The sequence below is a fragment of the Geotrypetes seraphini genome, chromosome 19, assembly GCF_902459505.1.
Source record: "Geotrypetes seraphini chromosome 19, aGeoSer1.1, whole genome shotgun sequence".
Classification (NCBI taxonomy): Eukaryota; Metazoa; Chordata; class Amphibia; order Gymnophiona; family Dermophiidae; genus Geotrypetes; species Geotrypetes seraphini.
Window position 1 is genome coordinate 31,057,493 of NC_047102.1, and position 26,358 is coordinate 31,083,850.

The window sequence follows — 26,358 nt, forward strand, 5'->3', positions numbered from 1 at the left end:
CCTGTCCCTTCTTTGAAGGTCTGTCCCCCCCTTTGAAGGCTTGTCCCCCCTTAAAGGCCTGTTCCCCCCCCTTAAAGGCCTGTCTCCCACCTTGAAGGCCTGTTCCCTCCTTGAAGGCCTGCAACCCCCAAGGCCTGTCCAACCTCCCACTCCAAAGGACTGCACCCCCCCCCCCCCCGGGAAGACGTCCATGTTCCCCTTGGCCTCCCCGCACCATTTACCTTCTAGTTGAAGCTTGCACAGAAGATCGCGGTTATAGCGTCTTTGCAAACTGCTTTGAGCTGTTTCCTCTGCTGCGGTCCTGCCCCTCCTCTGACATCAGAGGCAGGATCGAGGTAGAGGAAACAAAAGCAGTTTGCAAAGAAGCTATAACCGCGATCTTCTGTGTAGGCTGCAACTAGAAGGTAAACGGTGCAGGGAGGCCAGGGGGGAAGCCGGACACCAGGGTGAGAAACCGGACCCCAGGAGGGTGGGAAACCAGATGCCGGGGGGTAAGCCGGACGGCAGCACTTCCTGACTGACCCTTCTTCCTCGCTCTCTAAAGAAGGTGCGGCAGCGGCCGGCCAGCAAGAGCAGTGGTGCTACTCCTGCTTTAGGGGGTGAGGGTCCGAATCAGGAAGCTAAATTTTTTTTTATTTTAAATCAATTCGAATCGATTCACCCAAAGTAAATCAGAGAACCGATTCGAATCGTGAATCGAGCAGCACTACCCTGGAGTTCCTGAGTTGGTGAGCTGATTCTAACTGACTGTGAAGTCATGGACCCAACCAAAGACAACTGCAATGTTTCCAGAGACTTTTGTAGACTGATAACACGATGTGCACACAAATGTAGTAGGTCATATTTATTCCAGCAAAACACACCACAGATCTGAGTATTTATTTATAAATGTGCATTGTAGTATACTTACCTGAAGGGATACCTGTTAAAATGTGAATCTGTTGACACCTGTAAAGGGAAACAAAGAGAAGAATTTCAGAACAAAGAATCAAAGCCTTAGTGAAGAGAATTGAATATATACATATATATACATATATATAGGAAGAATAGTTTTGTACTTATCTTTAAAAGCTGTTAATGGCAGCATTGAGTTCCAGTAGTTGAATTACTGTGGGGATGAAGCAATAATTAAATTTTGGGAGTAAGCTTATGAAACTGTTCATAGGTCATAGAAGTTAAACGGACCATTGAACTTTTGCCAACTTTAGGGGGTAAAGTCACATCCTATCACTTTTGTAATTTGCCCTAAAGTAACTATCTATTGGTACCCATGTGAAGAGCTTACCTGATGCTTTGTCTTCTAATCCTAATAAATATTTAAGTTCTCTTTCTTGTTGAATCCCTTGGTTGTGTGGAGTTATTTGGGAACCTTACCATCAATTTATATTTAGAAATAATTGCAGCAACAGGGGGTCCACACAGAGCTCATTTTGAGGGGGTTGTAGAGGGTAGTGGTAAAGTGGCAGAGTAGTTTGAAGCGTTGTGGGGCAGTGGAGCGGGTAGTTTATGGTGAGGGAGGGTTAGGGCAGTTGGAGCTGGCAGTAGTGCCTACTTGTTCCTTTTCCATCCTTCAAGGGCTGTATTTAAGATGGTGGTTTTTATTAGTTATGTATTTTTTTAAACTGATGCTGAACTTATAATAGTTGTGAGTTTTGGGCTATTGTATTTCTTAAATTCTTATGTCTGTCCAAGCAGGCAAATGGAATCAATGTTTAACCAGGTCAATGTCTTCATCTTCCCATGCTAATGTCATTTGTCTCTGAACTGTTTGCGGTGTGTAAAACTAAAGTTGTTGCTAGTATAGCCGGGTCCGTTTGAAAGGTGAAAGCCGACTCACTAGGTGCCATTTTAGTTTATTGGGGGGGGGAGCATACAAAGCCGCACGTGCGTAAAGTCACGCCCCTCCCTACGGAAGAGCGGCCTCCAAAGCGCGCGAGCCCCACCCTTCGCTCCGCTCACGCCTGCGGTACGTGCACGCTAACACTCAGGCGATGGACTCGGCGGGACACTACCATCTGCTCCCTGTCGGCGGGGAGGGCAGAAGAACAGCTGCTTCGCACGAAGCTGAGCCGCCTCTTTACCTAGTCCTTCTCGCCTCGTGCACAGGGAAGGTCCAGGAGTCGAGCTTCCCCGCAAGCCACCTCAGTGGGCTCTTCCTAAAACAAGACGTGCCGAAATGAACGCGCCCATCCCGACCGCAACTCCGTAGCTCCGCCCCGAGCTTCGGCCGATTGGCGGCGGGGCGGCTCGGGCGCGCCGCGGATTGGCTGCGGCCGCCGTTGCGCGAGGTGGGCGGGGAGGGCTGAAGTTGGGTCCCGGGTCCCGCGGGCTCGGCGTAGTCGTCGTCCTGCTCTTCCTCCTCCGGGAGCAGACGAGCCACTGACTAACGCACATTGTGCTGCTGCAGACCCTCCACTGTGCGTGTGACAGCGGCTAAGCTGCTTCTCGGCTGTCGCCAGACGCCCCTTTCGGGGCTGAAGAGACCCCGCGGATCCGCCTGCAGGTAAAATCTGGCCTCTCCCCCTTTCCTGCATCGCGCGTAAATGACGCTCCGCTCTTCTGCCTTCCCTTTTGCACGTGTTAATGGGGGGGCTGAGGGGGAGGAAGACGAGGCACCTCTGGGCTTTTGCTCTTAAACCAGTCACTTTCTCTCCAGTTCTGCCACTGACTTTTCCTTTGCAGTTCCAAGGCAGAGTTTCCTGTCGGTAGGAAAGAAGAGCCCAAAAGCTGGTCTGGACCTCAACAGCAAGAGACCTTCAGGTGCGCAAAGGATGATTACTACCCAGTTGGGCACCTGCTTGCTTTCCTTCCACTGCTCAAAATGGCCACCAGGCATCTAGGGAGGAGAGGCAGCACCTCTTCCCCCACTGGCATCTCAGGGCCTGCCTGGAGGGCTTTCACCACCCAACACTTTCAATCCCAGAGCGCCTAATAGGCAGAAACAAGTCTCTTTCTGCTGTCTTCCCATGTTTCCCCCCAGTTTACAATATTAACTTCTGAGCTTTTACTTAATCTACCTCCCTGGCATGTTTTATGACAAAAACAGCACCATTGCCATGTCTTGCTACCTTTACCAGTTAAGACCCAAGCGGGTTGTTCCCAGAATTAGGGTTATTTTATGTTTGGGTTTCCATAGGCATGTCTTCTTTTAGGGTTACCTGTCCAAGAGGTTTTCCTTTATGGAGTGGAAGGGGGGGATCATTTGTCCTGGTTTTAAAAATCCATCGCTCCCAACCCTGGTGTATCCACTCTTTAGGCTCAGCATAATACACCCACCCTCTCCAGTCTCCATCTGTCTCTCTGCTTGGGTGACCAGCCCCTCCCACCCACTTCCTCAGCAGTCCTCCAAGTCTCAGATACATTTAGGGCAGTACTTGAGGACCTACTGCTGGCCCACTCCTATAATGCATACAGGCAGAACATGGCAGGTCAGCAGTAGGTGCCTCAATCACAGCTGAAGAGGGAGGAATAAAGGGAAATATTGGACTACATGAGAATAAAAGATGCTGGAAGGATTAAGGCAGGGGTGTCAAATTCCCTTCTCAAGGACAGCAATCCAGTTGGGTTTTTAGGATTTCCCCAATTAATATGCCAAGATCTGTTAGCATACAATGAAAGCAGTGCATGCAAATAGATCTCATGCATATTCATTGGGGAAAACCTGACTGGATTGCAGCCCTCGACGAGGAACTTTGACACCCCTGGATTAAGGCATGATTTTCAGTGGTCACTAACCCCCTCCCAACTGCAAAAGAGACAGTACATACCAGTTTGTACAACAGCTTCGGATGTTGGGATCTTGGAGTAGCCTAATGGTCAGGGCAGTGGACTTTTATGTTTATTAAAATTTGATACACCAGTGATTTACATTATTAGTAAAATTTAAAAAAATATATAACATGAATGCTATAAAAATTAGGATAGCACAACTATTTCAATGCCGCTCTCTCTTCTTAATAAATTGCTTTAGTCAAACTATCAGGGCTTCAGACATGCCATTTGGTCACCACACAATTTTTTGTGTTTGCTTGGTTGCCAAAATTCTTCTCACTGGCTATGGCTTCTTCGCTAGCCCCTACTCAATATGTTTCACAATTTTTTGTTTTTTTTAAAGTGCTTCATTATATCTCAAACTTATTAAAGTGCTTAATATCAATAACTTAACCGTTATAAAAACTGGTTAAAACTTATCTTATTATATTCTTTTTCTTGATGATCTTATCTCATCGGGAAAGGGACCTGTCATATCCGACATGTTTCGCCGACAGGCTGCTTCAAGAAAAGGTCCCCCCTTCACAACTTATTCTGCACCACAAATTTCTATGTGGATCGGGATGGTGCAGAATAAGTTGTGAAGGGGGGACCTTTTCTTGAAGCAGCCTGTCGGCGAAACATGTCAGATATGACGGGTCCCTTTCCCGATGAGATAAGATCATCAAGAAAAAGAATATACTAAGATAAGTTTTAACCAATACCTGCAAGCATAAGGGCTATTCTTGTGGTGTACAGTAGGTTTTGGGGAGCTCATCTATAAAGGCGTTATTGGTGAGAGATGTACCTGGGACTGTTTATAGAACTTTCACTACTGCACTTCCTAGGGTGTCCCACTGCTCTGTGATGTCGGTGGAGCCAGTCTACTATGAATGCTGGCCCCTCTTGTATCAGAATAGCTTATTTGTGTGCATTTTACTTTGGGACAAACCGAAAACAAAAACATCTACCAAATGTTCATTCTGTTTTGAAAATGGTCACATACTGATACAGGATTTTTGGTGGTTTACAACAAAACAGCCAAATTCGGATTAGACATATCAAAAATACCTCTTCACATCTAGTTAGAAAATTCTGCACTCAAAAGAAGTATTGCTTCCTACTCTTAAGCATTTTAACTTGTTCTATTTTGTTCCATACTCTGATTATAACCTCCCCAAATGGCTAGCTCACCAACCACCAATGCAGAGGTAGACCAACTTTTGGTCTAACCCAGTATGGCAAGCATAGGAGCCAGCTCTGGAGGTGTTGTCTTTCCCCCAGTATGCATATCTTCTAGGATCAGTGGCCCCAGGCACTTTTTGCATCCTCTTCTCCCACTGTGTACCTCTTGAAATGTTCATCAGCGTGAAAAGCATCTTCCACCTGCTCATGCTGGCCTTGGCTCCTTTCTGATGTCACTTCCTGGTCATGGGAGCAGAACTTGAGGTCAGTGTGAGCAGCAGGTGGCATGTGGGGGCACATGACAAAGCACTGCCTGGCACCCACCTCCCTTGGTCCATCACTGTGGGTGAACCTTTTCATAAAACAGTGGCTGCAGTACAGGTCATAGGTAAAAACTAGAACATTTATTAAAAAGGCAGAAGCTAAGCAATGCTCAATGCACTGTAAGAGTAGCTTTTGCCTTCTCAATTCCCCTCCATCCTAGCAAGTTTCTATTAATTTATGTATTTCAACCTTAGACCACTAGGGGTCAGATGAACATTGGTTTACAAGCATAATTCATTCCAGAAGCATGCTTATATATCAAAGCGAGTTTCCCCATAGGAAGTAGGAAACTTGTTTGATTGGTTCCCCACTGGCACTGCTCCACCTCACCCCACCACATCCCAAAAAGACCCACCTCCTGAGAGCGGGAGCCAGAAGGCCTTGAGCATGCACATAGAAACATAGAATATGACGACAGAAAAAAAGGGCCTTCGGCCCAACAAGTCTGCCCACACAAGAACCCTCCCCCCTAAGCACTTCCTCGAAGTGAACCCACCTTTTCTTAAAATCGAGCACGTTGCTGGCCTCAACTACCTGAAGTGGAAGATCATTCCAACGATCAACCACCCTTTCGGTGAAGAAATGCTTCCTAATGTCCAGCCCAGGCAAGAGGCAGGATCGTCTGACACCGGCACATCCTGCGAGTTGGTGCCAGTGCCAGTTTGGGGTGAGGGCTCGCAAATCGAGTCAACGCTCGGTTTGCGATGCACGATTTGCTTTAGTGTTTTGCTCATCTTGCAAAACACTTGCAAACCATGTTACTCGCAAACTGAGGTTTGACTGTATATATATATATATATCTCAAAATACACCAGCAATAAAGTGTAATATAGATTTAAAAAGAAACTGTGTGAGTGTTATGTTCCTCTTGTGAGCTTTCCATGATGTTGGTGAGCAAACAAATGCTATCTAACAAATCATTTAAGCTACTGATCTCAGGGGCACGTGATTGAAAGAAATGTTGTTACTGTATGGAAAATTAGTTAACACATGCAAACCTGTCAAGTTCCACTCTTGAGAAGAAGGAACTCACAGTCCATTGCTCATTCTCATGTTTACATCTGATTTTGACATCCACAACTCTTTAGTGCCTAGTGGATGAGAAACACGTAGGATCAGGTCTTAGCATCATCAGCAAGAATGGGCTTCAGGCCTCAAACCTAACCAGCATTCTATCCTGATTCTGAGTAAAACAAGTGAATTAAAAACAAAACATCCTAACAACTTTAGGTCAAGAGGCTGGGTCCAGCTGTTCCAGGCAAACTGCCTGTTAAGTGCAACTGCAGGCAGAGTTGTGCCTATCTCATATCTTGGCAGTGGGTCCTTGGCAGCCCAGACATTGCCTAGAAGCACAGCACAGTGGCACTTCAGCAATGGAGTACAATTATGGTAACTTTGGGCTGGATGGATGGTACAGAACATTTTCTGAAAGGCACAGTGTGAAACTTCTTGTTTCAGGATAGGATTAGCTTATGTGTACAGAGTCCCTTAAGAAGCCTAAAGTTGTGTCCTGTGCACTTTAAATGCCAAGCAAGAGGCTGCCTGCATTTCTCCAAACTCTCAATACCTAGATTTTCTCATCTGTGTTTTCAAATATCTTACTGTTAAAAAGAAGAGCACTGAGCCTACAGTGTTGAGGGAAAAAAGAATTGTACTTTTCTTCCTCATCCGTAAAAAAAAGCAAAGCAAAATGAGAAATTCCACAGAATAAAAAGCATTTATTGAAATTTTGTTACATATTGTCCATTTGTTGGCCTTTTTAGCTCCAGGTGCTCTGTCTTGATGAAATGACTGTAAAACATATGATAAGAGACAAGTTAAGGCAGGAGGGGGAAAGGGACAGGCTACACACTGAGCAAATACTGAGGCAAAGGAGGTCAGTAACAGAGCTGAGAGAACAAGATTCGAGACAAGAGGACGAAACCAAAGTGAGAAAGCTGGTACTGGCTTCACCGTGCATGAGCTGGAGATTAAAAGGGCTTCCATGGAGAGATCCAAATGGACAACTCGTTATCAGCAAGGAAGCCAGACAGCTTACTTCAGGTTTCTTTTAAAACACAGCTACAGAGTTGCCAAAAAGGATTCCTATGCAGTTGTACCCCTTCCTAACAAAAAGCCTCTGAGCACACAAGTTTCTAATCTGAGCTTTTCACAAAACTGCGTAACCAATGAGCATGCAAATTACTGCCACATTAAAAAGTGTGTGTTGTCGAGAGAGAGAAAAAAAAAAAGCACTAGACACTGGCAGGAATCTGAAGCTCATAGTCAAAATGTCCTTCCTTTCAGTGAGACATTATAAAAGCCCCATTGCTGATGACATCAGTGATGCAGCAGATGGAAGGACCCGGCAGGAGAAGGCTGCGAAGCAGCCTGTTTAGAGTGCTGCCGACGCTGTTCTGTGGAGGGAGGTAGGTCTCGTGGACGGAGGGTCAGCGGGGTTCAGACGGGAGGGAGAGATGGAAAGATAGGAGAGTCAGCAGGGGTTCGGCTGCACAGCCGGGGGAAGTGCTGCTGCCGGAAAATCCAGGGACTAGGGCTTATTTGGGGGGGAAGGGTGCCCCCACTCTCCTCCCCACCCCTGCACATGTGCCCCCTTCGCTTTCCCTGTATCACTTATTTGAGGGGAAGGGTGCCCCCACTCTCCTCCCCACCCCCGCATATGTGCCCCCTTCGCTTTCCCTGTATCTTTTTAACTTCTCTAGCGTGAGCAGCAGAGTCACGTTGGTGTCAGCTCGCCCTTCGATGTCACGTCCTAGGTGCAGGTCCCAGAAGTGACATCAGAAAGAGAGCCGATGAGGCAAGAAGAGGAGTGGGTGATGCTGTGCCGTTAGGAAGACCCCTCCCTCCCCGTACTATGCCACATCGCTACCTTATTTACTCAATTCATAACCGCTCACCCACAAGATCTGAACACACCATCTAGTACATGGGGCACAAACTTGATTCCTTCTTTCCTCCAGTTTAACAACTCTTCATTAGCTTTTCACAGCATTTTTCTTACAATTAACATTAAAAAGTCCATTAGGGTAATAACCCTAATCTTCCACTAGAGCAGCTCAGAACCTTCACCAGCAAGATACATGTTTTTCCACTAGAGAGTATGAGACATGCAAAGCAAGTAATACAATATAAAGGACCTTCATTTTCAATTTAAACCAATTGAACCTTAATTTGAACAACTACAGAAGCTGTGTTTTCAAAAACTCCTTAATCACTGCTCTGGTTGCTGTCCAAACCACAACTTGTTTTAAGATTTGCTAGAGGTAAGTATGTGGCTCCAAATGTAAGCATGATTAAGGGTGGTAGTTTGACCTTAAAAGGGTCCTCGGATAAGGGAAGGGGCAAGAATGAGAAATGGGGGCTCTGGGTAGTAGAGAAGGAAGGAAAAGCTCACTTTCTAGGGCTCACTTCCTGCAGTTTAGAAAAACTTAAGGCCCCAAGTCTGCATTAAGTATACCACAGTGAGCAGACAATTCCAAAGGAAAGCGTTAACATTTCTCCACCAAAATATATACCATATTGGACATTATTTTCCCTGATTTTCTCTAGCAACTGAAAATGAAGGTCCCTAAAAATATAGCAAAGCATCAATATAGCACGGAAGCACCAAGGCCTAGTGTTACCCTGGGAGAATGGCTAACTAGCAACACCACAGCAGAGACACCTGCAGTCTTCAACTGTTGGTTCAGTTCCCCGAAAACCCCAGAAAGTAGCTTCCACAGCTCATGCTACATTACTACTCCTGAGGCCGCACTGTGCTGTAAGATCAAATGCTCAGTGTTTCTCTCAAGTGGATATGTACTCTAGAAAGGCTTCTCCCAATTCACATAGTGCCTCGTTCCTGACCAATTCTGTGGGCCATGTTCTGGATGTAAACCAGCTGCATGGCAAGATCACAGTTTGGCACCAGCTTCAGATTAGGAGTCCCCAACAGAGCAACTTGCTTTTCACATCACTGGTCTGCAAAAGCAAGTAGAGACATGGGGGAGGGTTGGCTAAAGTGGGTGGTAGAGAGGGAGATTCTTTACCCCCTTCTTAAGGTACTCTTCCACAGGAAGGAGCAGTAGGTTTGAACAAGGCAGCAGCACCAATACGCCAACTGCAGCGAGAGCCAATAAGACTGAAAAGAGACAAGAGCAGCAGCAGATTCAAATGAACTGCTGCTGGTTTTTTGGTTTGGGTTTTTAGTTACATAAGGGCTGGCATGAAGAGGCACAAGTGAACAAGGAAGGCTGCTCCCACCATACAAGTAATAGAGAACCCCAGTCTAGCGAGAGAGCCTCCTCCAGTCATGCAGCTGCGAGCACCCTCATTCCATTGCTTTATTCCACAGTTGCTTTGGCATTGCAGAGCTGCTTCACAAGCCAAGGCCCAGCCTGCTCATACATACACACCCTCAGGGGTCAGGCCCGACACCAGCGGGTTCTGAAGCCTGCGTGGATTGCCAAAGAGCTGCTTCACAGAGGAGCGAGGAGGAGAGTCTGCGCTTCCGAACCGACTGCCTGGGGATGAAAACCAAGAAGTTGAATCAATCGCAAGCCACAGTTCCAACCCCATTGCATCGGATTTTCAGAATAGCCCAAATAAACAGTCACGCAAATCTAACTCACGAATATTCATTGTGGATATTCTGAAAACTCGATGAGACTGGGGGGGTTGGACACAGTCACTAGTTGCTGAATGTCTATGAGCAAATCATGTTAATTTAGGAAAATACCAAACAATCCGTACTATTAAGGAGGGGGGAAGCTCTCCAAACTCCAGAGTATGAGAGAGTTGATCATATCTGGGCTACCTGAGACTCTGAAAAAACTAGCAAGCCAGCTCTTCCCTTTCTGCCATCATGAGGTCAGCACAGGCCAGCCTTAAGAGTCTAACATCCTATTACCAACCCACTGAGCCTTCTAGACTGGACTGATGGAGTAGCCTGAACAGCTGGGGGATCGATTCCCACTACAGCTCCTTGCAACTTGGGCATTGTCCCAGGTACAAAAGAAGTACTTGTGTACAGTCCAATGAGTAAGGTGGTCTATTAAGTTCCCCATTAAGCACATATTGCCCTCTTTCCCTGCACTAAATGTTCCCTTTAAGCTGTAGAGCCTCACCATTCCTGAAGTGGGTCTTTCCCAAACATACCCGTGGCTGCTGGCCTGTCCTCTCCGACACCACTTCTTCCAGGGCAGATCCAGCAGCCGCAGGTCTGTATGGAAAAGTCCCGCAGCCGGTCTGTTTCGTTTTGCCACTGCTCTTATCCCTCCCTTAGTGCATCACCCTATCCATCTGACACCTGAAACTTGATTAGGAGCAGCTCCAGAAAGCAGAAGCTGTGTTCTAACCTGCATTCCCTTGACTAGCAGGTGGGGGGTGCTCTATGGTATCTGACTGCATTCCCTCTTCAGATCGAGGCTGCAGGGCTGTCACTGTAGCTCCAGTCTGCAGGATAAACTGCTGCAAGTTGCACTGCCTCAGGTCCTTGTTCAGCTCCTCAAGTTCCAGATTTTTAGTCTAGAAACACAGAAATAGAAGAACTTTACACCTTGCTCCTGGAGGAATTCCATTACCTTTGCAATGGATATTTTCTGTATAATTCCCCAAAGGGAAAGAGGGAACAACAACCATTCCTCCCCCCCCTAGTTTGCCCTCCTGTTTCCCCCTTCCATACCCTTCCCCACAATCAGAGAAATGAAAAGAAGAAAAGTGTCAGGCTGCATATTCCTCTGCCATTTGGCTAGAATGCAGAATTTGAATTGCAGGGAATCCAATGCAGTAACCCAATGCAGTGACTTTCTTCTCTGTTTGTACTGATGTCAAAGGGGTTCAGCTATTGGGAGCTGTTATACTCTGAGGAGGGAAGCTATGGTTGGGGGGGGGAGTAGTCTGGAAGAACAATTTCAGGAGAGCTATAGGATTTCAATTCTGATTTAGGGGCAACCAAATGACAAAGGAAAGACTGAAGAAATTAGGGCTCTAAAGTTATCTCTTCTCCAAGCTGAAGGGAGATATGAAAGGGCTATCAAAATCAGAAGTGGAGTAGAAAAGGTATGTAAATCACTTGTTTATTCTTTCCAAAATTACAAAAAGACTAGCGGGCACACAATGAAGCTACTAAGTAATTCTTCACTTGACATATAACCAAGTTCTGGAATTACTTTCCAAAGAATGATAAAAGCAGTTAGCTTAGCAGGGTTTATAAAAGGTTTGGACAAAATCATGAAAGTTCATGTTTTGTTTCAAGTTATTATTTTAGGCAGACAAATCTAATCAATTTCTTTGACTGGATGACCAGAGAATTGGATAGAGGGATTGCGCTAGATGTGATATATTTACAATTTTTGCAAAGCCTTTTTGACAGTGTTCCACAAAGGTGTCTAATAAATAAACTGAGTGCCCTCGGGATGGGCACCAAAGTGACGGACTAGGTCAGGAACTAGTTGAGTGGAAAGTGGCAGAGGGTAGTGGTCAATGGTGATTGCTCTGAAGAAAGGGATGTTGCCAATGGTGTGCCTCAAGGTTCAGTTCTTGGGCCTATTCTTTTAACATTTTTGTAAGTGATGTTGCTGAAGGGCTGTCGGGTAAGATTTGCCTCTTTGCGGTTGATACCAAAATCTGCAAAAGAGTAGACACACCAGATGGTGTGAACATGAGGAAGGACCTAGCAAAGCTTGAAAAATGGTCTGAAAGTTGGCAGCTAAGTGGGGTCATTCCATGCCAAGTGGTCTAGGGCTCCTTACCTCACCATCATGAATCTTACATGACACAGCCAAACTCTGGTAAAGTTTAAGATCCACCAATAGAATACTTATGGAGATACGAGTCTAGCTCTTTGATACCACAACTATGTACAGCATTCTCTGCAAAAGTTTTGCAAATTTGAGTCAAACTATCTCCCTAGTTATACAAGTAAAGCAAATAAAACTTGGCGATCTTGTATAGCTTTTTACGGATTATTCAATAGAACTAATGTGAATTTTAAGTTTTTGAAACTGGTGTACCTAAAAAGCCTTAAAGTGGACCAAAAAAATGGATGCGCTAAAAAATGTCAAAGTTTATTTATCCTTCTGTGGCTCCTGTAATAATGAAGCTATCCCGTAAAAGTTTGTCTATTTTGTGACATGATTACGTTCTCAAATATACAATTTCAACTTATAAACTAAATCTTGTTACTTTATAAATTTGACTTTAAAGTTTGTGATTTTTCAATAAACATCCAAAATAGGGTATTTTAAACCAGCTCTATTAGAAACAGCAAGTTTCAAACCCCTTGAAAAAAGTTGGTTTTGTTTATCAATGCAATCAAACGGTGCCTGAATAAGGGTCAAAGGTCATAGAAGTGTCTGTGGTATGGCATACATTAACATCCAAATATGGAGCTCTTCAAGTTGTACTTGTTATATGACTGTTCTTTTGCACTGTTAAATAAGGAAAATAATGGATTGTGTTGGTCCATGGTGGCATTGTTACTACCAGTTTAAGAAATTTGAACCAGCAACTTCATCGCCATAGGGGTCATGCCCAATAGTAATTTCAGCTCTGTGCCGAGCGGGAGATCACTACTGGACCAGCATGGAATTGAAAGGTACGTGGGGAAGCGGGAGGGAGCTAAAAATTGTCACAGTCGGCTGGGACAGGAGGGATCCCTCTTGTCCTGGTCTACCACAAGACCACTAGGGACTTCAAATGGTACGCAGGGGAGGGGAGGGAAGTAAAAAGTTTTTAGAGTCGGTGGGGACAGGAAGTGGGAAAGATCCTTCCTGTCCCAGCCCACCGCTGCATCACCAGGTCTTTTGACAGGCTCGACAGAGGCCTACAACAGGTCCGGGAGGGGGGAATGATAAAACAGGCATGGGTGCTTTACAAGCAAGCGGGAGTTAGGAGTTAAAAGCAATCTCATAAAGAAAAGCTTTGAATACTACCAGAGATGGAGCTTGACATTCAGACTGACAAGGCCCTAAGCTGTAGTTTGTCTATATGCAAAACCTTGTCATGAGATATCACGTAACATCTGAGCAGAGAACAAAGAATGTTGAGAACTGGAGATACATATTTAGAGGTGGACATAGTAGGCTTGCTTCGTGAATATGAATTTGAAATATATGAAGTCAGCAATAGGTCATCTACAAAGCACATGCTGGAAAAGCCACTCCAAGACTGTACGATACAATACAAGAAGCTGCCTTTTCAACTGACAACTGCCTATTTCTTTGTTCACTTCTTTACATTTTGCTTTTCTGCATTTTAGAGAACAGGTGTGGCATAAGCACCGAGGTGACCCGGTTCCATGGCTTATTACCCACAATAACTAACAGCATCACAGACAGGTCAGGTTAGTACCTGAACTACAGAAGTGGTGGTGGGAGATCAAAGAGACACTTTTGTCAACACTGACTCTATATTTACCTGAAGGTTCCTTTCTGCCTCCTGGAAAGCCCGTTCCACATTCATGAGGTTGCTTTCCAGTTGCAAGCTGTGACTTGTCTTCGTCTCCAGCTCCTTCTTCATCTTATTCAGCATCTCCTGCAGCTCAGCAGGACTTGGGCCAAAGGCATCCTTCAACCTCTTGGAGCTCTCCCATTGGATCTCTCCTCCCAGTATTTCTATTTTGGCAGTCAGTTCCTGGATTTTGTGCGTATAATCCTGCATCTTCTTGTGCAGCTGCAATCTCTTCTCCTCACGCTCCTTCTCCGAATCTTTTTCCACACAGAGCTCATTCTGCCAGAAATCCTCCTCACCTAATTCGGCCTCATTCTGCCGCACCAGACGCTCTAAGTATAAGATCTCATCCTCCAGACTTGCGCTCCTGTCCTGCTCCTGCAATTCCGCTCCCAGAGAGTCACTGTGCTGTCCCAGCATGTGCAGCTTCTCCTGCTGCTTCAACACCATTTTCACAAAGTCCTCTTTGGTATGTTGGTTGCTAACAGAGGTATCTAATGATTCTGGGCCATTTCTTTGCCGTTGCTTCAGTCTGTGCTTGGTGAGAAGTTCACTGGAGTCCCTCGGGCCCAGGTTGAAGGTCAATGCCTTCTTGGGTAGCTCTGCTCTTCCTGGTCGAGGTTTGGTGGGCAGGCTGGCCCGGACAAATGTCCTTTCTGGAGGCTCTGCGACACCATCTGATGAAGGCCTCTCTATAAGACTAGGGCCTGTCCGGCGGAGTAAAAACTGAACATCATTAGCATACTGTCCACATTTGGCCAGAAATTCCAGAGGACGTTCATGAGGAAGTAGCTGCCTCTCCTTGTCCCGTAGGGTCTGGATAAGAACATAGCGTCCAGTCTGACCTGCAAAAACAAGAAAGCTGTCAGTTTTAAAAAGAAAAGGAAGAAATAGCATTGTGTATATTTTGTTTCCCCATAAAGAAAAAACACCCCGAGAATCACCATAGAATCTTCCTAATGCATATACACCCATATCATTGATACTTAAGAGAGAGCCCGGCTTCCCTGGGAAAAAACCTAAAACACAAAAACACGATGGCAGATAAAAGGCCAAATGGCCCATCCAGTATGCCCCTCCATAGCATCCCACATGGCTGTCCTATGCTTTTGTGAATTCAGACACAGTCTTTGTCTTCATCTCTACTGGGAGATTATTCCAAGCATCTGCCACCCTTTCTGTAAAAAATGTATTTCCTTAGATTACTCCTAAGCCTATCACTTCTTAATCTCATTCTATGCTTTGGAGTCTCTTTTCAATTGAAAGACTTGCCTCATGCACATTTATACCACACAGAGACATTTAAATACTTATATTTCCCCCCTACTGCCTTTCCTCTAAAGTATACCTATTGAGATCTTTGCGTCTGTCCTCATATACCTTATGACGAAGACCACTGACCATTTTAGTAGCCTTCCTCTGGATCAACTCAAGTGTCAAGTTTATTTAAAATTTGATTGAATTGCTTAATTCTAAGCAATATACAAATAATATAAAATGGAGAACATAAGTATGATTATGAATAACAGACATAATAAAATATATACCAAAACTCAACAGACTGACAAACTGACTTGAATGGGTAAAGGGGTAAGAACTACATTAGAATAGGGCAGGAAACAGAAATGGTAAAAACAACTTGGAGGAGGAAGTCTAAATTTGATGGATTAGAAGCTAAAAGTAAAGATAGATAAGGACTGGGCTGACTAAGAGATCCTACTTGATATCTTTTTGAAGGTGTGGCCTCCAGAATTGTACACAATATTCTAAATGAGGTCTCACCAGAGTCTTATACAGGGGCCTCAATATTACTTTTTCCTACATGACAGAAACCCACTTGGAACTTCAGAGGTGACACTTATAGGACCAGGTTAGGTTGTGAGTGAACTTCCACCATTTCTCTTCACTAGTTCCTACCCTTTAATGCACTTTGAAAATACAAAAAAATAAGAGAAAAATATCAACAGAAATGGAACTAGTGAAGAGAAATGGTGGAAGTTCACTCACAACCTAACCTGGTCCTATAAGTGTCACCTCTGAAGTTCCAAGATTCCTTAACCTATTTATTATCTACTAGAATATTACTGTATAAGCTGAAGTAATTACTATTTGGTTTTTTAGCTTATCTTGGAAATACTTTGAAATAAATGTGCCTTTAAAGTTCTATTTAGAAACCCACTAGGAACATCTGTATACTTATATATATATATATATGGTTCAAACCCACGCTGCTCCTTGTGACCCTGGGCAAGTCACTTCATCCCCCCCATTGCCCCAGGTACATTAGATAGATAGTGAGCTCGCTGGGACAGAGGTAAAACTGCTTGAGTACCTGAATAAATGCATGTAAACCTTCAGAGCTCCTAGAGAAAATTGAATAAATAAAAACATTTTTCTCAATCATGAGCTTGTCAAAGCTCACAATTGAAGGCAATTTAGTAATTAACGCCCTCCCCCCTTTTACCAAGCCTTTAGGGGTTTAAGGGGCTTCGGGGCTTGGGAAGTTGGGCGCCTCTTCCACAATTTCCCCCTCTCTGACATGGCAGCATTTCAAGCCCACCCCCATTTCCCCACTATGGCCTATGGCTTTGACTGGCTGTAATGCGCATGAGCGGTGTAGGGAGGTGGAAGAGCCACTTACCGACGGCCTGGGCCAGGGCGATCACCACTTCCTGGCACGAGGTTCGCTCGGACACGCCGCACACCACACGCTGCACCCCGTCCACCCACACCTTCAGCTCCATGGCCGCCGCCGAAAGGAAGGAAGACGGGCCGGGGCCGGAGCTGGGCTACCTGGGGCTGCTCTGGGCTCCGCCTCCCGTGACTCAGCTGCGGCTCGAAAACACCTTGTGGGGCGGTGGAGAAGCCAAGGGACGCCCAGGGGCAAGAAAATCTCCTCCTCCTTCACCTTCACCGAGGCAGACGCGCAGTTTAGGGCTGCCCTGACGAGGGCAACGACTTCTTTGCTTTGCTCCAACTCCCTTTCCCCACTCAAGCCGCTGTTGAGCCCCATTAAAACAAAAGTCCAACAGGGTCAAAGGGAGCCATGGGCCAGGTTCCGGTATAAAACGCCTGCATTAGGGGTCGTTTGTTCAGTACAAATATATTTGTAAGACTAGTAACATAGTAGATGACGGCAGATAAAGACCCGAATGGTCCATCCAGTCTGCCCAACCTGATTCAATTTAAATTATTATTTTATTTTATTTTTTCTTCTTAGCTATTTCTGGGCGAGAATCCAAAGCTTTACCCGGTACTGTGCTTGGGTTCCAACTGCCGAAATCTCTGTTAAGACTTACTCCAGCCCATCTACACCCTCCCAGCCATTGAAGCCCTCCCCTGCCCATCCTCCACCAAACGGCCATACACAGACCATGAAATCAAAAAGCTTGTGGTGGCATTTAGCAATGAAGTCAAGTAACAACTTATTCAAATCAATGTCAACAAACAACCCCGGCCCATGTATCCCTACAATAATAAAGCTCTGGTTGATTATCCCTCACTCCAGCGGCCCTTTTATTTATTTAATTTGTTGTCACTCCGGACCTAATCCTTAATGGGCTAAGAGGACCTGCAAAGGAAGTGGAAGTAGTGGGACCGTTTGGAAACAGCAATCACAATACGATCAAGTTCAAGGTTGAAGTAGGAATATCGAAGAGGAAGAGAACCACAGCGACGACTTTGAACTTCAAGAAAGGAAACTACGAGGCGATGAAAGTAATGGTAAGAAAGAAACTTAGAAACAGCTCAAAGAAATCACAGACTGTAGAGCAAGCCTGGTCATTATTCAAAGACGGTGAGCAAGGCGCAAAACCTGTATATCCCCAGATTTAGAAAAGGATGCAAAAAGAACTGAACAAAAGACCCGGCATGGATAACTAAAGAAGTGAAGAAAGCAATAAGAGACAAGAAATATTCATTCTAGATATGGAAAATGGACAAAACCGGGGAGAACTGGAAAGAACACAGGAAGCATCAAAAAGAATGTCACGTCGTAGTCATTAGAGCAAAAATATATAAGAACATAAGAAGTTGCCTCCGCTGAGGCAGACCAGAGGTCCATCTCACCCAGCGGTCCGCTCCCATGGCGGCCCATCAGGCCTATTGCCTGAGCAGTGGTCCCTGACTATTTCTATAACTACCTCTTGCTCCTATCCCTATAACCTATCTCTACTCCTATCTGTACCCCTCAATCCCTTTGTCCTCTAGGAACCTATCCAAACCTTCTTTGAAGAGAAGCTAGCCAGGGAAGCGCAAGATTTCAAACCGTTCTTCAGATATGTTAAAGGGAAGTAGCCGGCAAGGGAGGAGGTGGGACCGCTGGATGATGGAGATAGAAAAGATGAAGGAAGAAAAAGAAGTGGCGGATAGAGTAAACATGTTCTTTTCATCAGTATTTACAAAAGAGGATACATCCAACGTGCCAGAAACTGAAAAAATATTCACAGGAGATCAAGCAGAAAAATTAACATCAATGGAGGTAAGCCTCGAAGACGTACATAAGCAGATAGATTAAAAAGTGACAAATCTCCGGGCCCAGATGGAATCCATCCTAGGGTTTTGAAGGAATTAAAGGAGGAAATAGCAGGTTTGTAACCTATCTCTGAAAACAGGCGTGATCCCGGAGGATTGGAGGATAGCTAATGTTACGCCCATCTTTAAAAAAAGATCGAGAGGTGACCTGGGAAACTACAGACCGGTAAGTCTGACCTTGGTTCTGGGGAAAATGGCGGAAGCACTGATAAAAGAAAGCATTGATGAACATCTAGAAAGAAACAAACTGATGAAAACAAGCCAACACGGCTTCTGCAAGGGAAGATCGTGCCTAACGAACTTATTGCATTTCTTCGAAGGAATTAACAAACAAATGGACAAAGGGGACTCCATAGAAACATAGAGTATGACGGCAGAAAAGGGCCAACGGCCCAACAAGTCTGCCCACTCAAGAACCCTCCCTCCCTCAAGAATCCATCTATTAAGCATTCCTCTTGAGCGACCCCATCGTATACTTGGATTTCCAAAAGGCCTTTGACAAGGTACTCCATGAACGCCTACTACGGAAACTGAAGAACCATGGGATGGAAGGAGACGTTCATAGATGGATCAAAAATTGGTTGGCAGGTAGGAAGCAAGGGTAGGAGTGAAGGGCCACTATGACTGGAGGAAGGTCACGAGCGGTGTTCCACAGGGGTTGGTATTCGGACCGCTGCTGTTCAATATATTTATAAACGATCTAGAAACAGGGACGAAGTGCGAAGTAATAAAATTTGCAGATGACACCAAACTATTTAGTGGAGTTGGAACTAAAGGAGACTGAGGATTTACAAAGGGACCTGAACAAACTAGAAGAGTGGGCGACGAGATGGCAGATGAAGTTTAATGTAGAGAAATGTAAAGTCTTGCAAGTAGGGAAAAGAAACCTGAAGTACAGCTATACGATGGGAGGGCTGGTAATGAGTGAAAGTACCCAAGAAAAGGACTTGGGGGTAATAGTGGACAAGACAATGAAGCCGTCGGCACAGTGCACAGCGGCCTCTAAGAAGGCAAATAGAATGCTAGGTATTATTAAGAAAGGTATTACAACCAGAACAAAAGAGGTCATCCTGCCATTGTATCTGACGATGGTGCACCCACATCTGAAATACTGCGTCCAATATTGGTCGCCGTACCTTAAAAAGGATATGGTGATACTCGAGAGGGTTCAGAAAAGAGCAACGTGATTAATAAGAGGTATGGAAAACCTTTCATATGCTGAAAGATTAGAGAGACTGGGGCTTTTTTTGCTGGAGAAGCGGAGACTTAGAGGGTATATTATAGAGACTTACAAGATCACGAAGGGCATAGAGAAAGTGGAGAGGGACAGATTCTTTAAACTTTCGAAGACTACAAGAACGAGAGGGCATTTGGAAAAATTAAAAGGGGACAGATTCAGAACCAATGCTAGGAAGTTCTTCTTCACCCAAAGGGTGGTGGATGCCTGGAATGCGCTTCCAGAGAGGGTGATAGGACAGGGTAAGGTATCGGGATTCAAGAAGAAAAAAGGGATAGAAGGGTATAGATAGAGGATCACTATACAGGTCCTGGACCTGATGGGCAGGATGGACCCCTGGTCTGACCCAGCGGAGGCACTGCTTATGTTCTTATGCTGTTCTCCCCAAAGAGCTCAACAGGTTACAGGTTACGATTTCCCATAATTACAGTACAAACGTTTCCATACAAGTTTTTATCCTAACTCATGGGCAGGGGAGTTAGATGAAGTTACAAATTCAAAAATCACGTAATCTTCAAAATCAGAGCTTCAAATCTGCCAGTCTTGCTTGATAAGTTATTAATTCCTTGCAGCCTATTGAGGTCTCTGAGATCGAATGAATAGCTCCTGTTCTCTATCCCCTCTCTGAAGGTTATTAATATACGAAGTACTGACATTTTTTTTCACATACAGCCCCCCTCCCCCCCCCAAATTTGGAATTTATTACCTATCTATGTATGAGAGGAAACCTCATTGGAAAGATTTAGAAGTTCACTGAAGAGAATATGATGTCCCGTTATCAACCACAAATGTCCCTGCGTTCTACAGGTGCTGCATAGTTGAAAACAAAGGCCAACCCTAAACATATAGACATGAACGCTATGACTGTTACATGTGCAGGAGTTAAACTGTGGAACGGCCTTGTTGGTCAGATTCAAAAATGTTGAAGACTCAATTGATTTATACTACACAGAGTATGTCAATTCTATTTTATTTTTTAATTTTGTACAGACTTAACATTTTATGTTTGTAACCCCTTGTTTTGGATAACAACAGTATAGAAATTTAAAAAATTAAAATGAAATAAATAAAAATTTTTGACAGCTTTTGTCTCTTTCTTACTTTAGTCTGCCAGGTTGTTTTTATGATTTTAAACATTGTTCACATCTTTTTCCCACCCTTATGTTCTCTGTCCTAATAAGATCTGTAGTTCCTCCCTTTATCCTTATGTTTTTGGTTAGTTAATTGTTTTGATTTTGCATATGTGAGACTGAATATTTATATTACCATGTTCCCTTTTTATTTGTACATCGCTAAGAAATACTGAAAAGCATTCAATCAAATTTTAATAAAACTTTAAGTTTATGTTTCCGGTGATTTTCTGCACAAACTGTATGCATATAATTTGCATGCTATTATGCTGAGATCTTTTTTTTAATGTGGTGTTGGAGCTGAGAGAATCTGGCCCGAGTCAGAAGGAGCAGCAGTGGGAACTGAACCCCATTCCCCCAGGTCCTAAGGCTATTCCTCCACTGGCACAGAACAGTTCAAAATCATCAAGACCCGGCAATATGATGCCCCTGCTATCAGATGATGATTTTAGGTTTGAAATGTGTTTCTTCTGCACTCTGTGTTCGCAATTATAGCAGCAATGGTAAATATCACAAGTTGATGCTTGTACTGTGATGTGCTTTGGTAACTTTGTCTAAATCTCTGTATTCTGAAGTTACAGCTAGGGGACAAAGACAGAGAGGTTGGATTAGCAGAAGTCTGAAACCTACCCACCTGCAAGGTTTCAAGTAGAGCAACAGCTGAAGCGCCCAGACTGCCACCGGTGCTGACCAGTTTGAAATGTACAGTGGGATGATTCAGCACATGTCATCACCAATATTTCCAGTAAAGCAAGAAAACCCCCCAGTGTGACAGAGAAGAAAGGATCTGACTGCTGCTAAGGACCAATCCTGAGAGCAATACAGGTGACTTTCCAGTTCTTTCCAAAGGAGGTGACCAGAGGAAGGAGCTCTGCAAGAGATACTCTCCAAGGGCACAGAGACACGTGAACCCACAGAAAGAAGGCAGCTTCCCATGATGACACAAGAGGTCATGACGTGAATCAGTAGAAAAAAACCCCACAAAACTATGCAAAGAATAAGTCAGGTACACCGCCGGTAATTAAATAACCCACAAAGCTGCGTCACACCCTCAAAACCTAGGGCTTCAGAGTCACTGTGAAACTCACACATCTCTTCCTGTAGGCAAAATGCTTCACATAGTTTCTGGATTGCACAATGGACACGTGCTTCTTGACCTGATGAATGGATCACAGCCCTGGAAAGTAACAAAGTTTTGCTTCTGAATGGTTCCTTGGCCTTTTATTGCCAAGATTATCCAAATAAATGCTGGATCTTCCTCCCCCCCCCCCCCCCCCCCCACTAAACCCAGAGTCACCCAGCCTTCACACAATGCCATTCCCCTACACACACAGCCAGACTCTCATTCTTTCACCCAATACACATCACACTTCAGGACTGCATGCAGCATTTCCAGGGCTGCCCATCCCAATCCTGACACATGGCATCATCAGAACTGCCCATATATCCCAGTCCCGTGGCACTATTTCTCTCACTAATCTAGAAATCACTGCCATACCCACCCAGTCCTCCTACGTGTTCTAGCAGCGTGCACACATATACTGCCAGACTCATACATTCCTTCCCCAGTATACATGGTACCAACACAGTAACATAATGACTGCAAGAAAATACTAAATTCTACGGCTGTAACAATGTGACAAATGTCAACATTTCTCATATCATTTCATGTCAATTCTCACCCAAAGTGACAGGATCTCTTAATCTTATTCCGTAAAGACCGAAGCAAATAATTCATTCAGTCTTTCCACTATGGTCTTATCCTCCCTGAGTACCCCTTTTGCTCCTTGATCATCCAACGGTCCCATAGAGTCCCTCACAGGTTTTCTGCTTCTGATGTACCTAAAAAAATTGCTATGAGTTTTTGCCTCTTTTGCAAGTTTGTCTTCATATTCTTTCTTAGCTGTCTTTATCAATGCTTTGCATTAGAGAATGACACGGGGAAAAAATCTGTCCCCGCCCCGTCCCCAGCCCACAATTCTCTGCACCGCCCCGTCACCGCCGTTCCCTTCACTGCCCCGTCACCACCATCCCTTTTAACCGCCCCGTCACCGCCACTTTCATCCCATTCACCGCCCCGTCACCGTCCCCACAGCATCCTTAGTACTGTAATATTTAGTTTATTCCTTTCTTATAAATCAAAGTTCTGGCTGCTGAACTAGAGAAAGAGATGTTCAGCTGGCAGGGCTTTGTTTATAAATTTTTATCAACACAACTAATATACTACTTTATCCTAAAGCAAAAAATAAATAAATAGAATTTTTTTTCTAACTTTGTTGTCTGGTTTCTGCTTTCCACATCTTCTCATTCAATTCCTTCCATCCACTGTGTGTCTTCTCTCTGCGTCTTCCATTTGCTGTTACTGTACCTCTCCCTTCACCCCCATCCCCCCAATTGGTCTAGCACCCATCTTCTTCCCTCCGCTCCCCCGTAGTCTGGCATCTGTCTTCTTCCCTTCCAGCATCTTCTCCCCACTCTGTCTTCCACATTTCCCGTCAGGGTCTGTTCCTCTCCACCCTCCTTCAATGTCTGTTCTATTCCTTTCCACCACCACCCTTGCCTCCCTCCTTTACCATTTATTCCTTTCTACCACCCTTCAGCTCCTCTCATGTGGCCTATCTATCTAACTTCCTCCCTCTTATTTTCATGGCACATTACAATGTAATTTGTGCAAGCCACTGGAGCCTGCGAGCTCGGTCCCTGTCCCATCCCCACAAACCATCTCGCTTCTGTGCTCCTATTTTCCCCATTTCTAATATCTCCCCTATGTATCTGCCATTGCCCCCCCCCCCCCATGTCCATATACCATCCCCAAGGCATGTCCCCTTTATATCTCTGTTCCTATGCCCCATGCACATAATCTCCCCTCTTTATGTTATCTTCCTGTGTCCAGATTTCCCCTATCTTCCTCTTCCATACCAGTGTGTCTCGTCTTTTCAACCCCATCTAGCTTTTTTCCCTCTTTCTTCCCCCCCCCCCCCTGCTTCTAGCATCTGGCTCACCTGCCTGTTCTCCCCTTTCTTTCCTGCTGTGGGTTTTTCTTTCCCTCTTCATCCCCTTGGCCCAGAATCCTTTCTCCTTTCACTCCCTCCTTCCAGTGTGAGCTGGGAACACGCGCGATCCCCGTATCCCCCACCCGCTCGATCGATCGATTGTTGCGTTTTGCCAGCTCCCTCCCTTCACCTCACCTTAGTTTGCAAGCTTTCTTTTTCGGCAACCTGCACGCTTTCAAAGAGCCGCGCACGCGCAGCTGCTCAGTGTTCAATCTTCTGCTCTGCTGCAATTTCCTGTTTCTGGTTGCGTCAGAGCAGAAGATTTTACACTGAGCAGCCGTGCGTGCGCGGCTCTTTGAAAGTGTGCAGGTCGCCGAAAAAGAAAGCCTGCAAACTAAGGTGAAGGGAGGGAGCTGGCTAAACACCACGATCAATCGGGCGGGCAGGGGCTGCGGGGATCGCGCAATCCTTGATGCCTCACTGTGGAGACAAGACCATTCACCACTCCATGGGGTGGTGAATGGCCTTGTCCCCGTCCCCGCAGCGACTGCTATTTTTCTTTTCCCGTTTCGGCGGGTTACCCGTGGCTAAATGCGGCTAGCCGCAGGTAACCGACAACGTGTCATTCTCTACTTTGCATCTAACTTGCCAGTGCTTGTGTTTCTTCTTATTTTCTTCATTCGGATCCTTTTTCTATTCTTTAAAGGATGTTTTTTTGGCTCTAATAGCCTCTTTCACTTCACCTTTTAACCACGCCAGCTCTCGTTTCCTCTTCTTTCCACCTTTGCTGATACATGGAATATATCTGGTCTGGGATTCCACGATGGTATTTTTAAATAACATCCAAGCCTGGTTTACAGTCCTAACCTTTGCAACTGATCCTTTTAGCTCCTTTTTAACCATTTTCCTCATTTTATCAGTATTAGCAAAGTAGAAGGAGGTTAAGGAAAAGTCTTTTAAATTACCTACTCAGATTTGTGATGCCAGTATGTGTGAGTGTCAGCTCTTCTGGCAGAACCTCACTGTATTAGTGGTAATGATGGGCCTGCCATGTTCCCTAAACCTACACGCCTAGGTTTCTCAAGTTAAGCTTTGAAATTAGGGCTCACCATGCTCTGTGCCTCTTGTGCAAGAGGCACCTTGTACAAGAGGGTGCCTTGGATACCACAGTGTGAAGCCAGTGATAGTTATAAGGTTTTCTGAAGGAGGAAAGATTTGAGACATCTGGGTTTTACTTCCATTTAAATCAATGGAAGTAAAAACTTGGATGTCTTAATCTGTCTTCTTTTTTCTGGAGCCATATGATAACCCTATCTGAACGCAATTATCAGGTAAACTGGCACCTTAAAAATGGCCCAGCTCTCAGCTGCTTAAAAAGGTGTGTATAGGAATCAACAGCACATATACTTTCAATGAGCTCAAAAAACAGGTGAACCCCAAAATGTGCTTAGGTCAGTGAAAGAAATAATGCACACAGATTATATTTTCAAATCTATCTGTTATTTTCAAAGAAAAAAATATCCACACAAAAAGCAGGTAGGAATCTGAGAGAGTCTGCCGGTTTTTAGTTTCCCTTGGGAAGAGTATCTGCTGACTTTCTAGGGCTACTTTTGGAAAATCACCTCTCACAAACAGAGTCTGAGGGCAGCGAGAGATCAATCCACTCAACTGCCCGTCTCCTGTGCGGTAACAGGTAGGCTCTAGTGGTGAAACTAGCAGACAGGTCCTGGTATCCTGTAGGGCAGCATTGCTGAAATGCCAACGTCATGATCTCAGGCAGAGAAAACTGGAAAAGCAAGAATTGCCCGTGCAATCTCTGCTCTCATGCATAACACCTACTAAAGCAAGGGGATACTCCCTTGTCTGTTACGTGCATGAAACACAAGAAAATACATCAGATTCATAATGGTGTCATTTATTCAAATAGAACCTCAACATACTCTACAAATTCTAGTGCTCTAAAAGCAGAGTATAGCTAAAGTTTGACAAACAAATCCCTGTGTTGCCTTTTGTTCACTCTTTCTCTGCTCCTTCCTTGTCTCTAATGCATGCTTACTGCAATTTAAAAAGGCTTAGCACAGGGCATGCTGAGGCATCCCGTGTAATTTTGCAATGCATGCATGCAAACCACTCGCTAAATAATCATTTTAATGTTTTCACCAAGAGGATATGTCTGAGGACAGAAAGTGGTAATCAAGTACTGCTTCTGCATTGCCATGTGCAGAAGCCCCGTTTTGGCAAACCGCGGTAGAGCTTTTTATTGCAGGTCAGCGAGATAAATGCCCTGATGCTCATAAGAATTGAATGAGCATCGGAGCATTTAGCCTGCGGTAAAAACCTCAGTTTGATAAAAAGGGCCCTGGGTACCACAGGATAAACAAGTGAGCCTTTACTATCTACAAAGCAGCTGCCAGTAAAGGTTCACGCGCTAGTCTTTTTGTCCATGGCCACATACTACTGACAACATTATCTCATGGCCATTAGTACCACAATCTGAAAATCAGCCATTTGACTGCTACACTAAAAATGACCTTCATGCACAGGAAAAACTCACATAAGGGTGCACTAGGGTCACTTTTTAGCACAGCTTCTAAAAGGACCCCTAAGTAAATTAAAATGTTGAAAAACCATACATATTACATCACCTTATACACAACAAGTAAATATCTTAAAATATAACCCCTCCTCCAAAAAAAAATACAAAACTCTGACAAAATAAACAACCGTAACCAGTAATGGCTGTGGTAAGACTGCATCTGGCTTCTAAAAATACCCC

General features: G+C 44.7%; 1 protein-coding gene across 1 annotated transcript; it reads right to left on the reverse strand.

Annotated features, from left to right (window-relative positions):
- Positions 1 to 6,957: 6,957 nt before the first annotated feature.
- RASSF7 (Ras association domain family member 7) lies at positions 6,958 to 16,482 on the reverse strand. Its single transcript, XM_033928666.1, has 5 exons — positions 16,331 to 16,482; positions 13,657 to 14,534; positions 10,596 to 10,764; positions 9,654 to 9,761; positions 6,958 to 7,050 (listed from the first exon to the last, which is right to left on the reverse strand). Exons 1-5 carry the CDS (start codon positions 16,431 to 16,433, stop codon positions 7,019 to 7,021), a joined length of 1,290 nt encoding a protein of 429 aa, XP_033784557.1. The 5' UTR covers positions 16,434 to 16,482; the 3' UTR covers positions 6,958 to 7,018.
- Positions 16,483 to 26,358: the final 9,876 nt, after the last annotated feature.

Bases quoted from the DNA above. Each gene is read 5' to 3' on its own strand.
- RASSF7 (XM_033928666.1), bottom strand. From the start codon at position 16,433: ATGGAGCTGAAGGTGTGGGTGGACGGGGTGCAGCGTGTGGTGTGCGGC. The intron at 14,535-16,330 runs GTAAGTGGCTCT...TTGTTTTTGCAG, and splicing joins CGCCCTGGCCCAGGCCGTCG to GTCAGACTGGACGCTATGTT. The intron at 7,051-9,653 runs GTGTGTATGTAT...TATGTTTTACAG, and splicing joins GTCGGGCCTGACCCCTGAGG to TCATTTCATCAAGACAGAGC.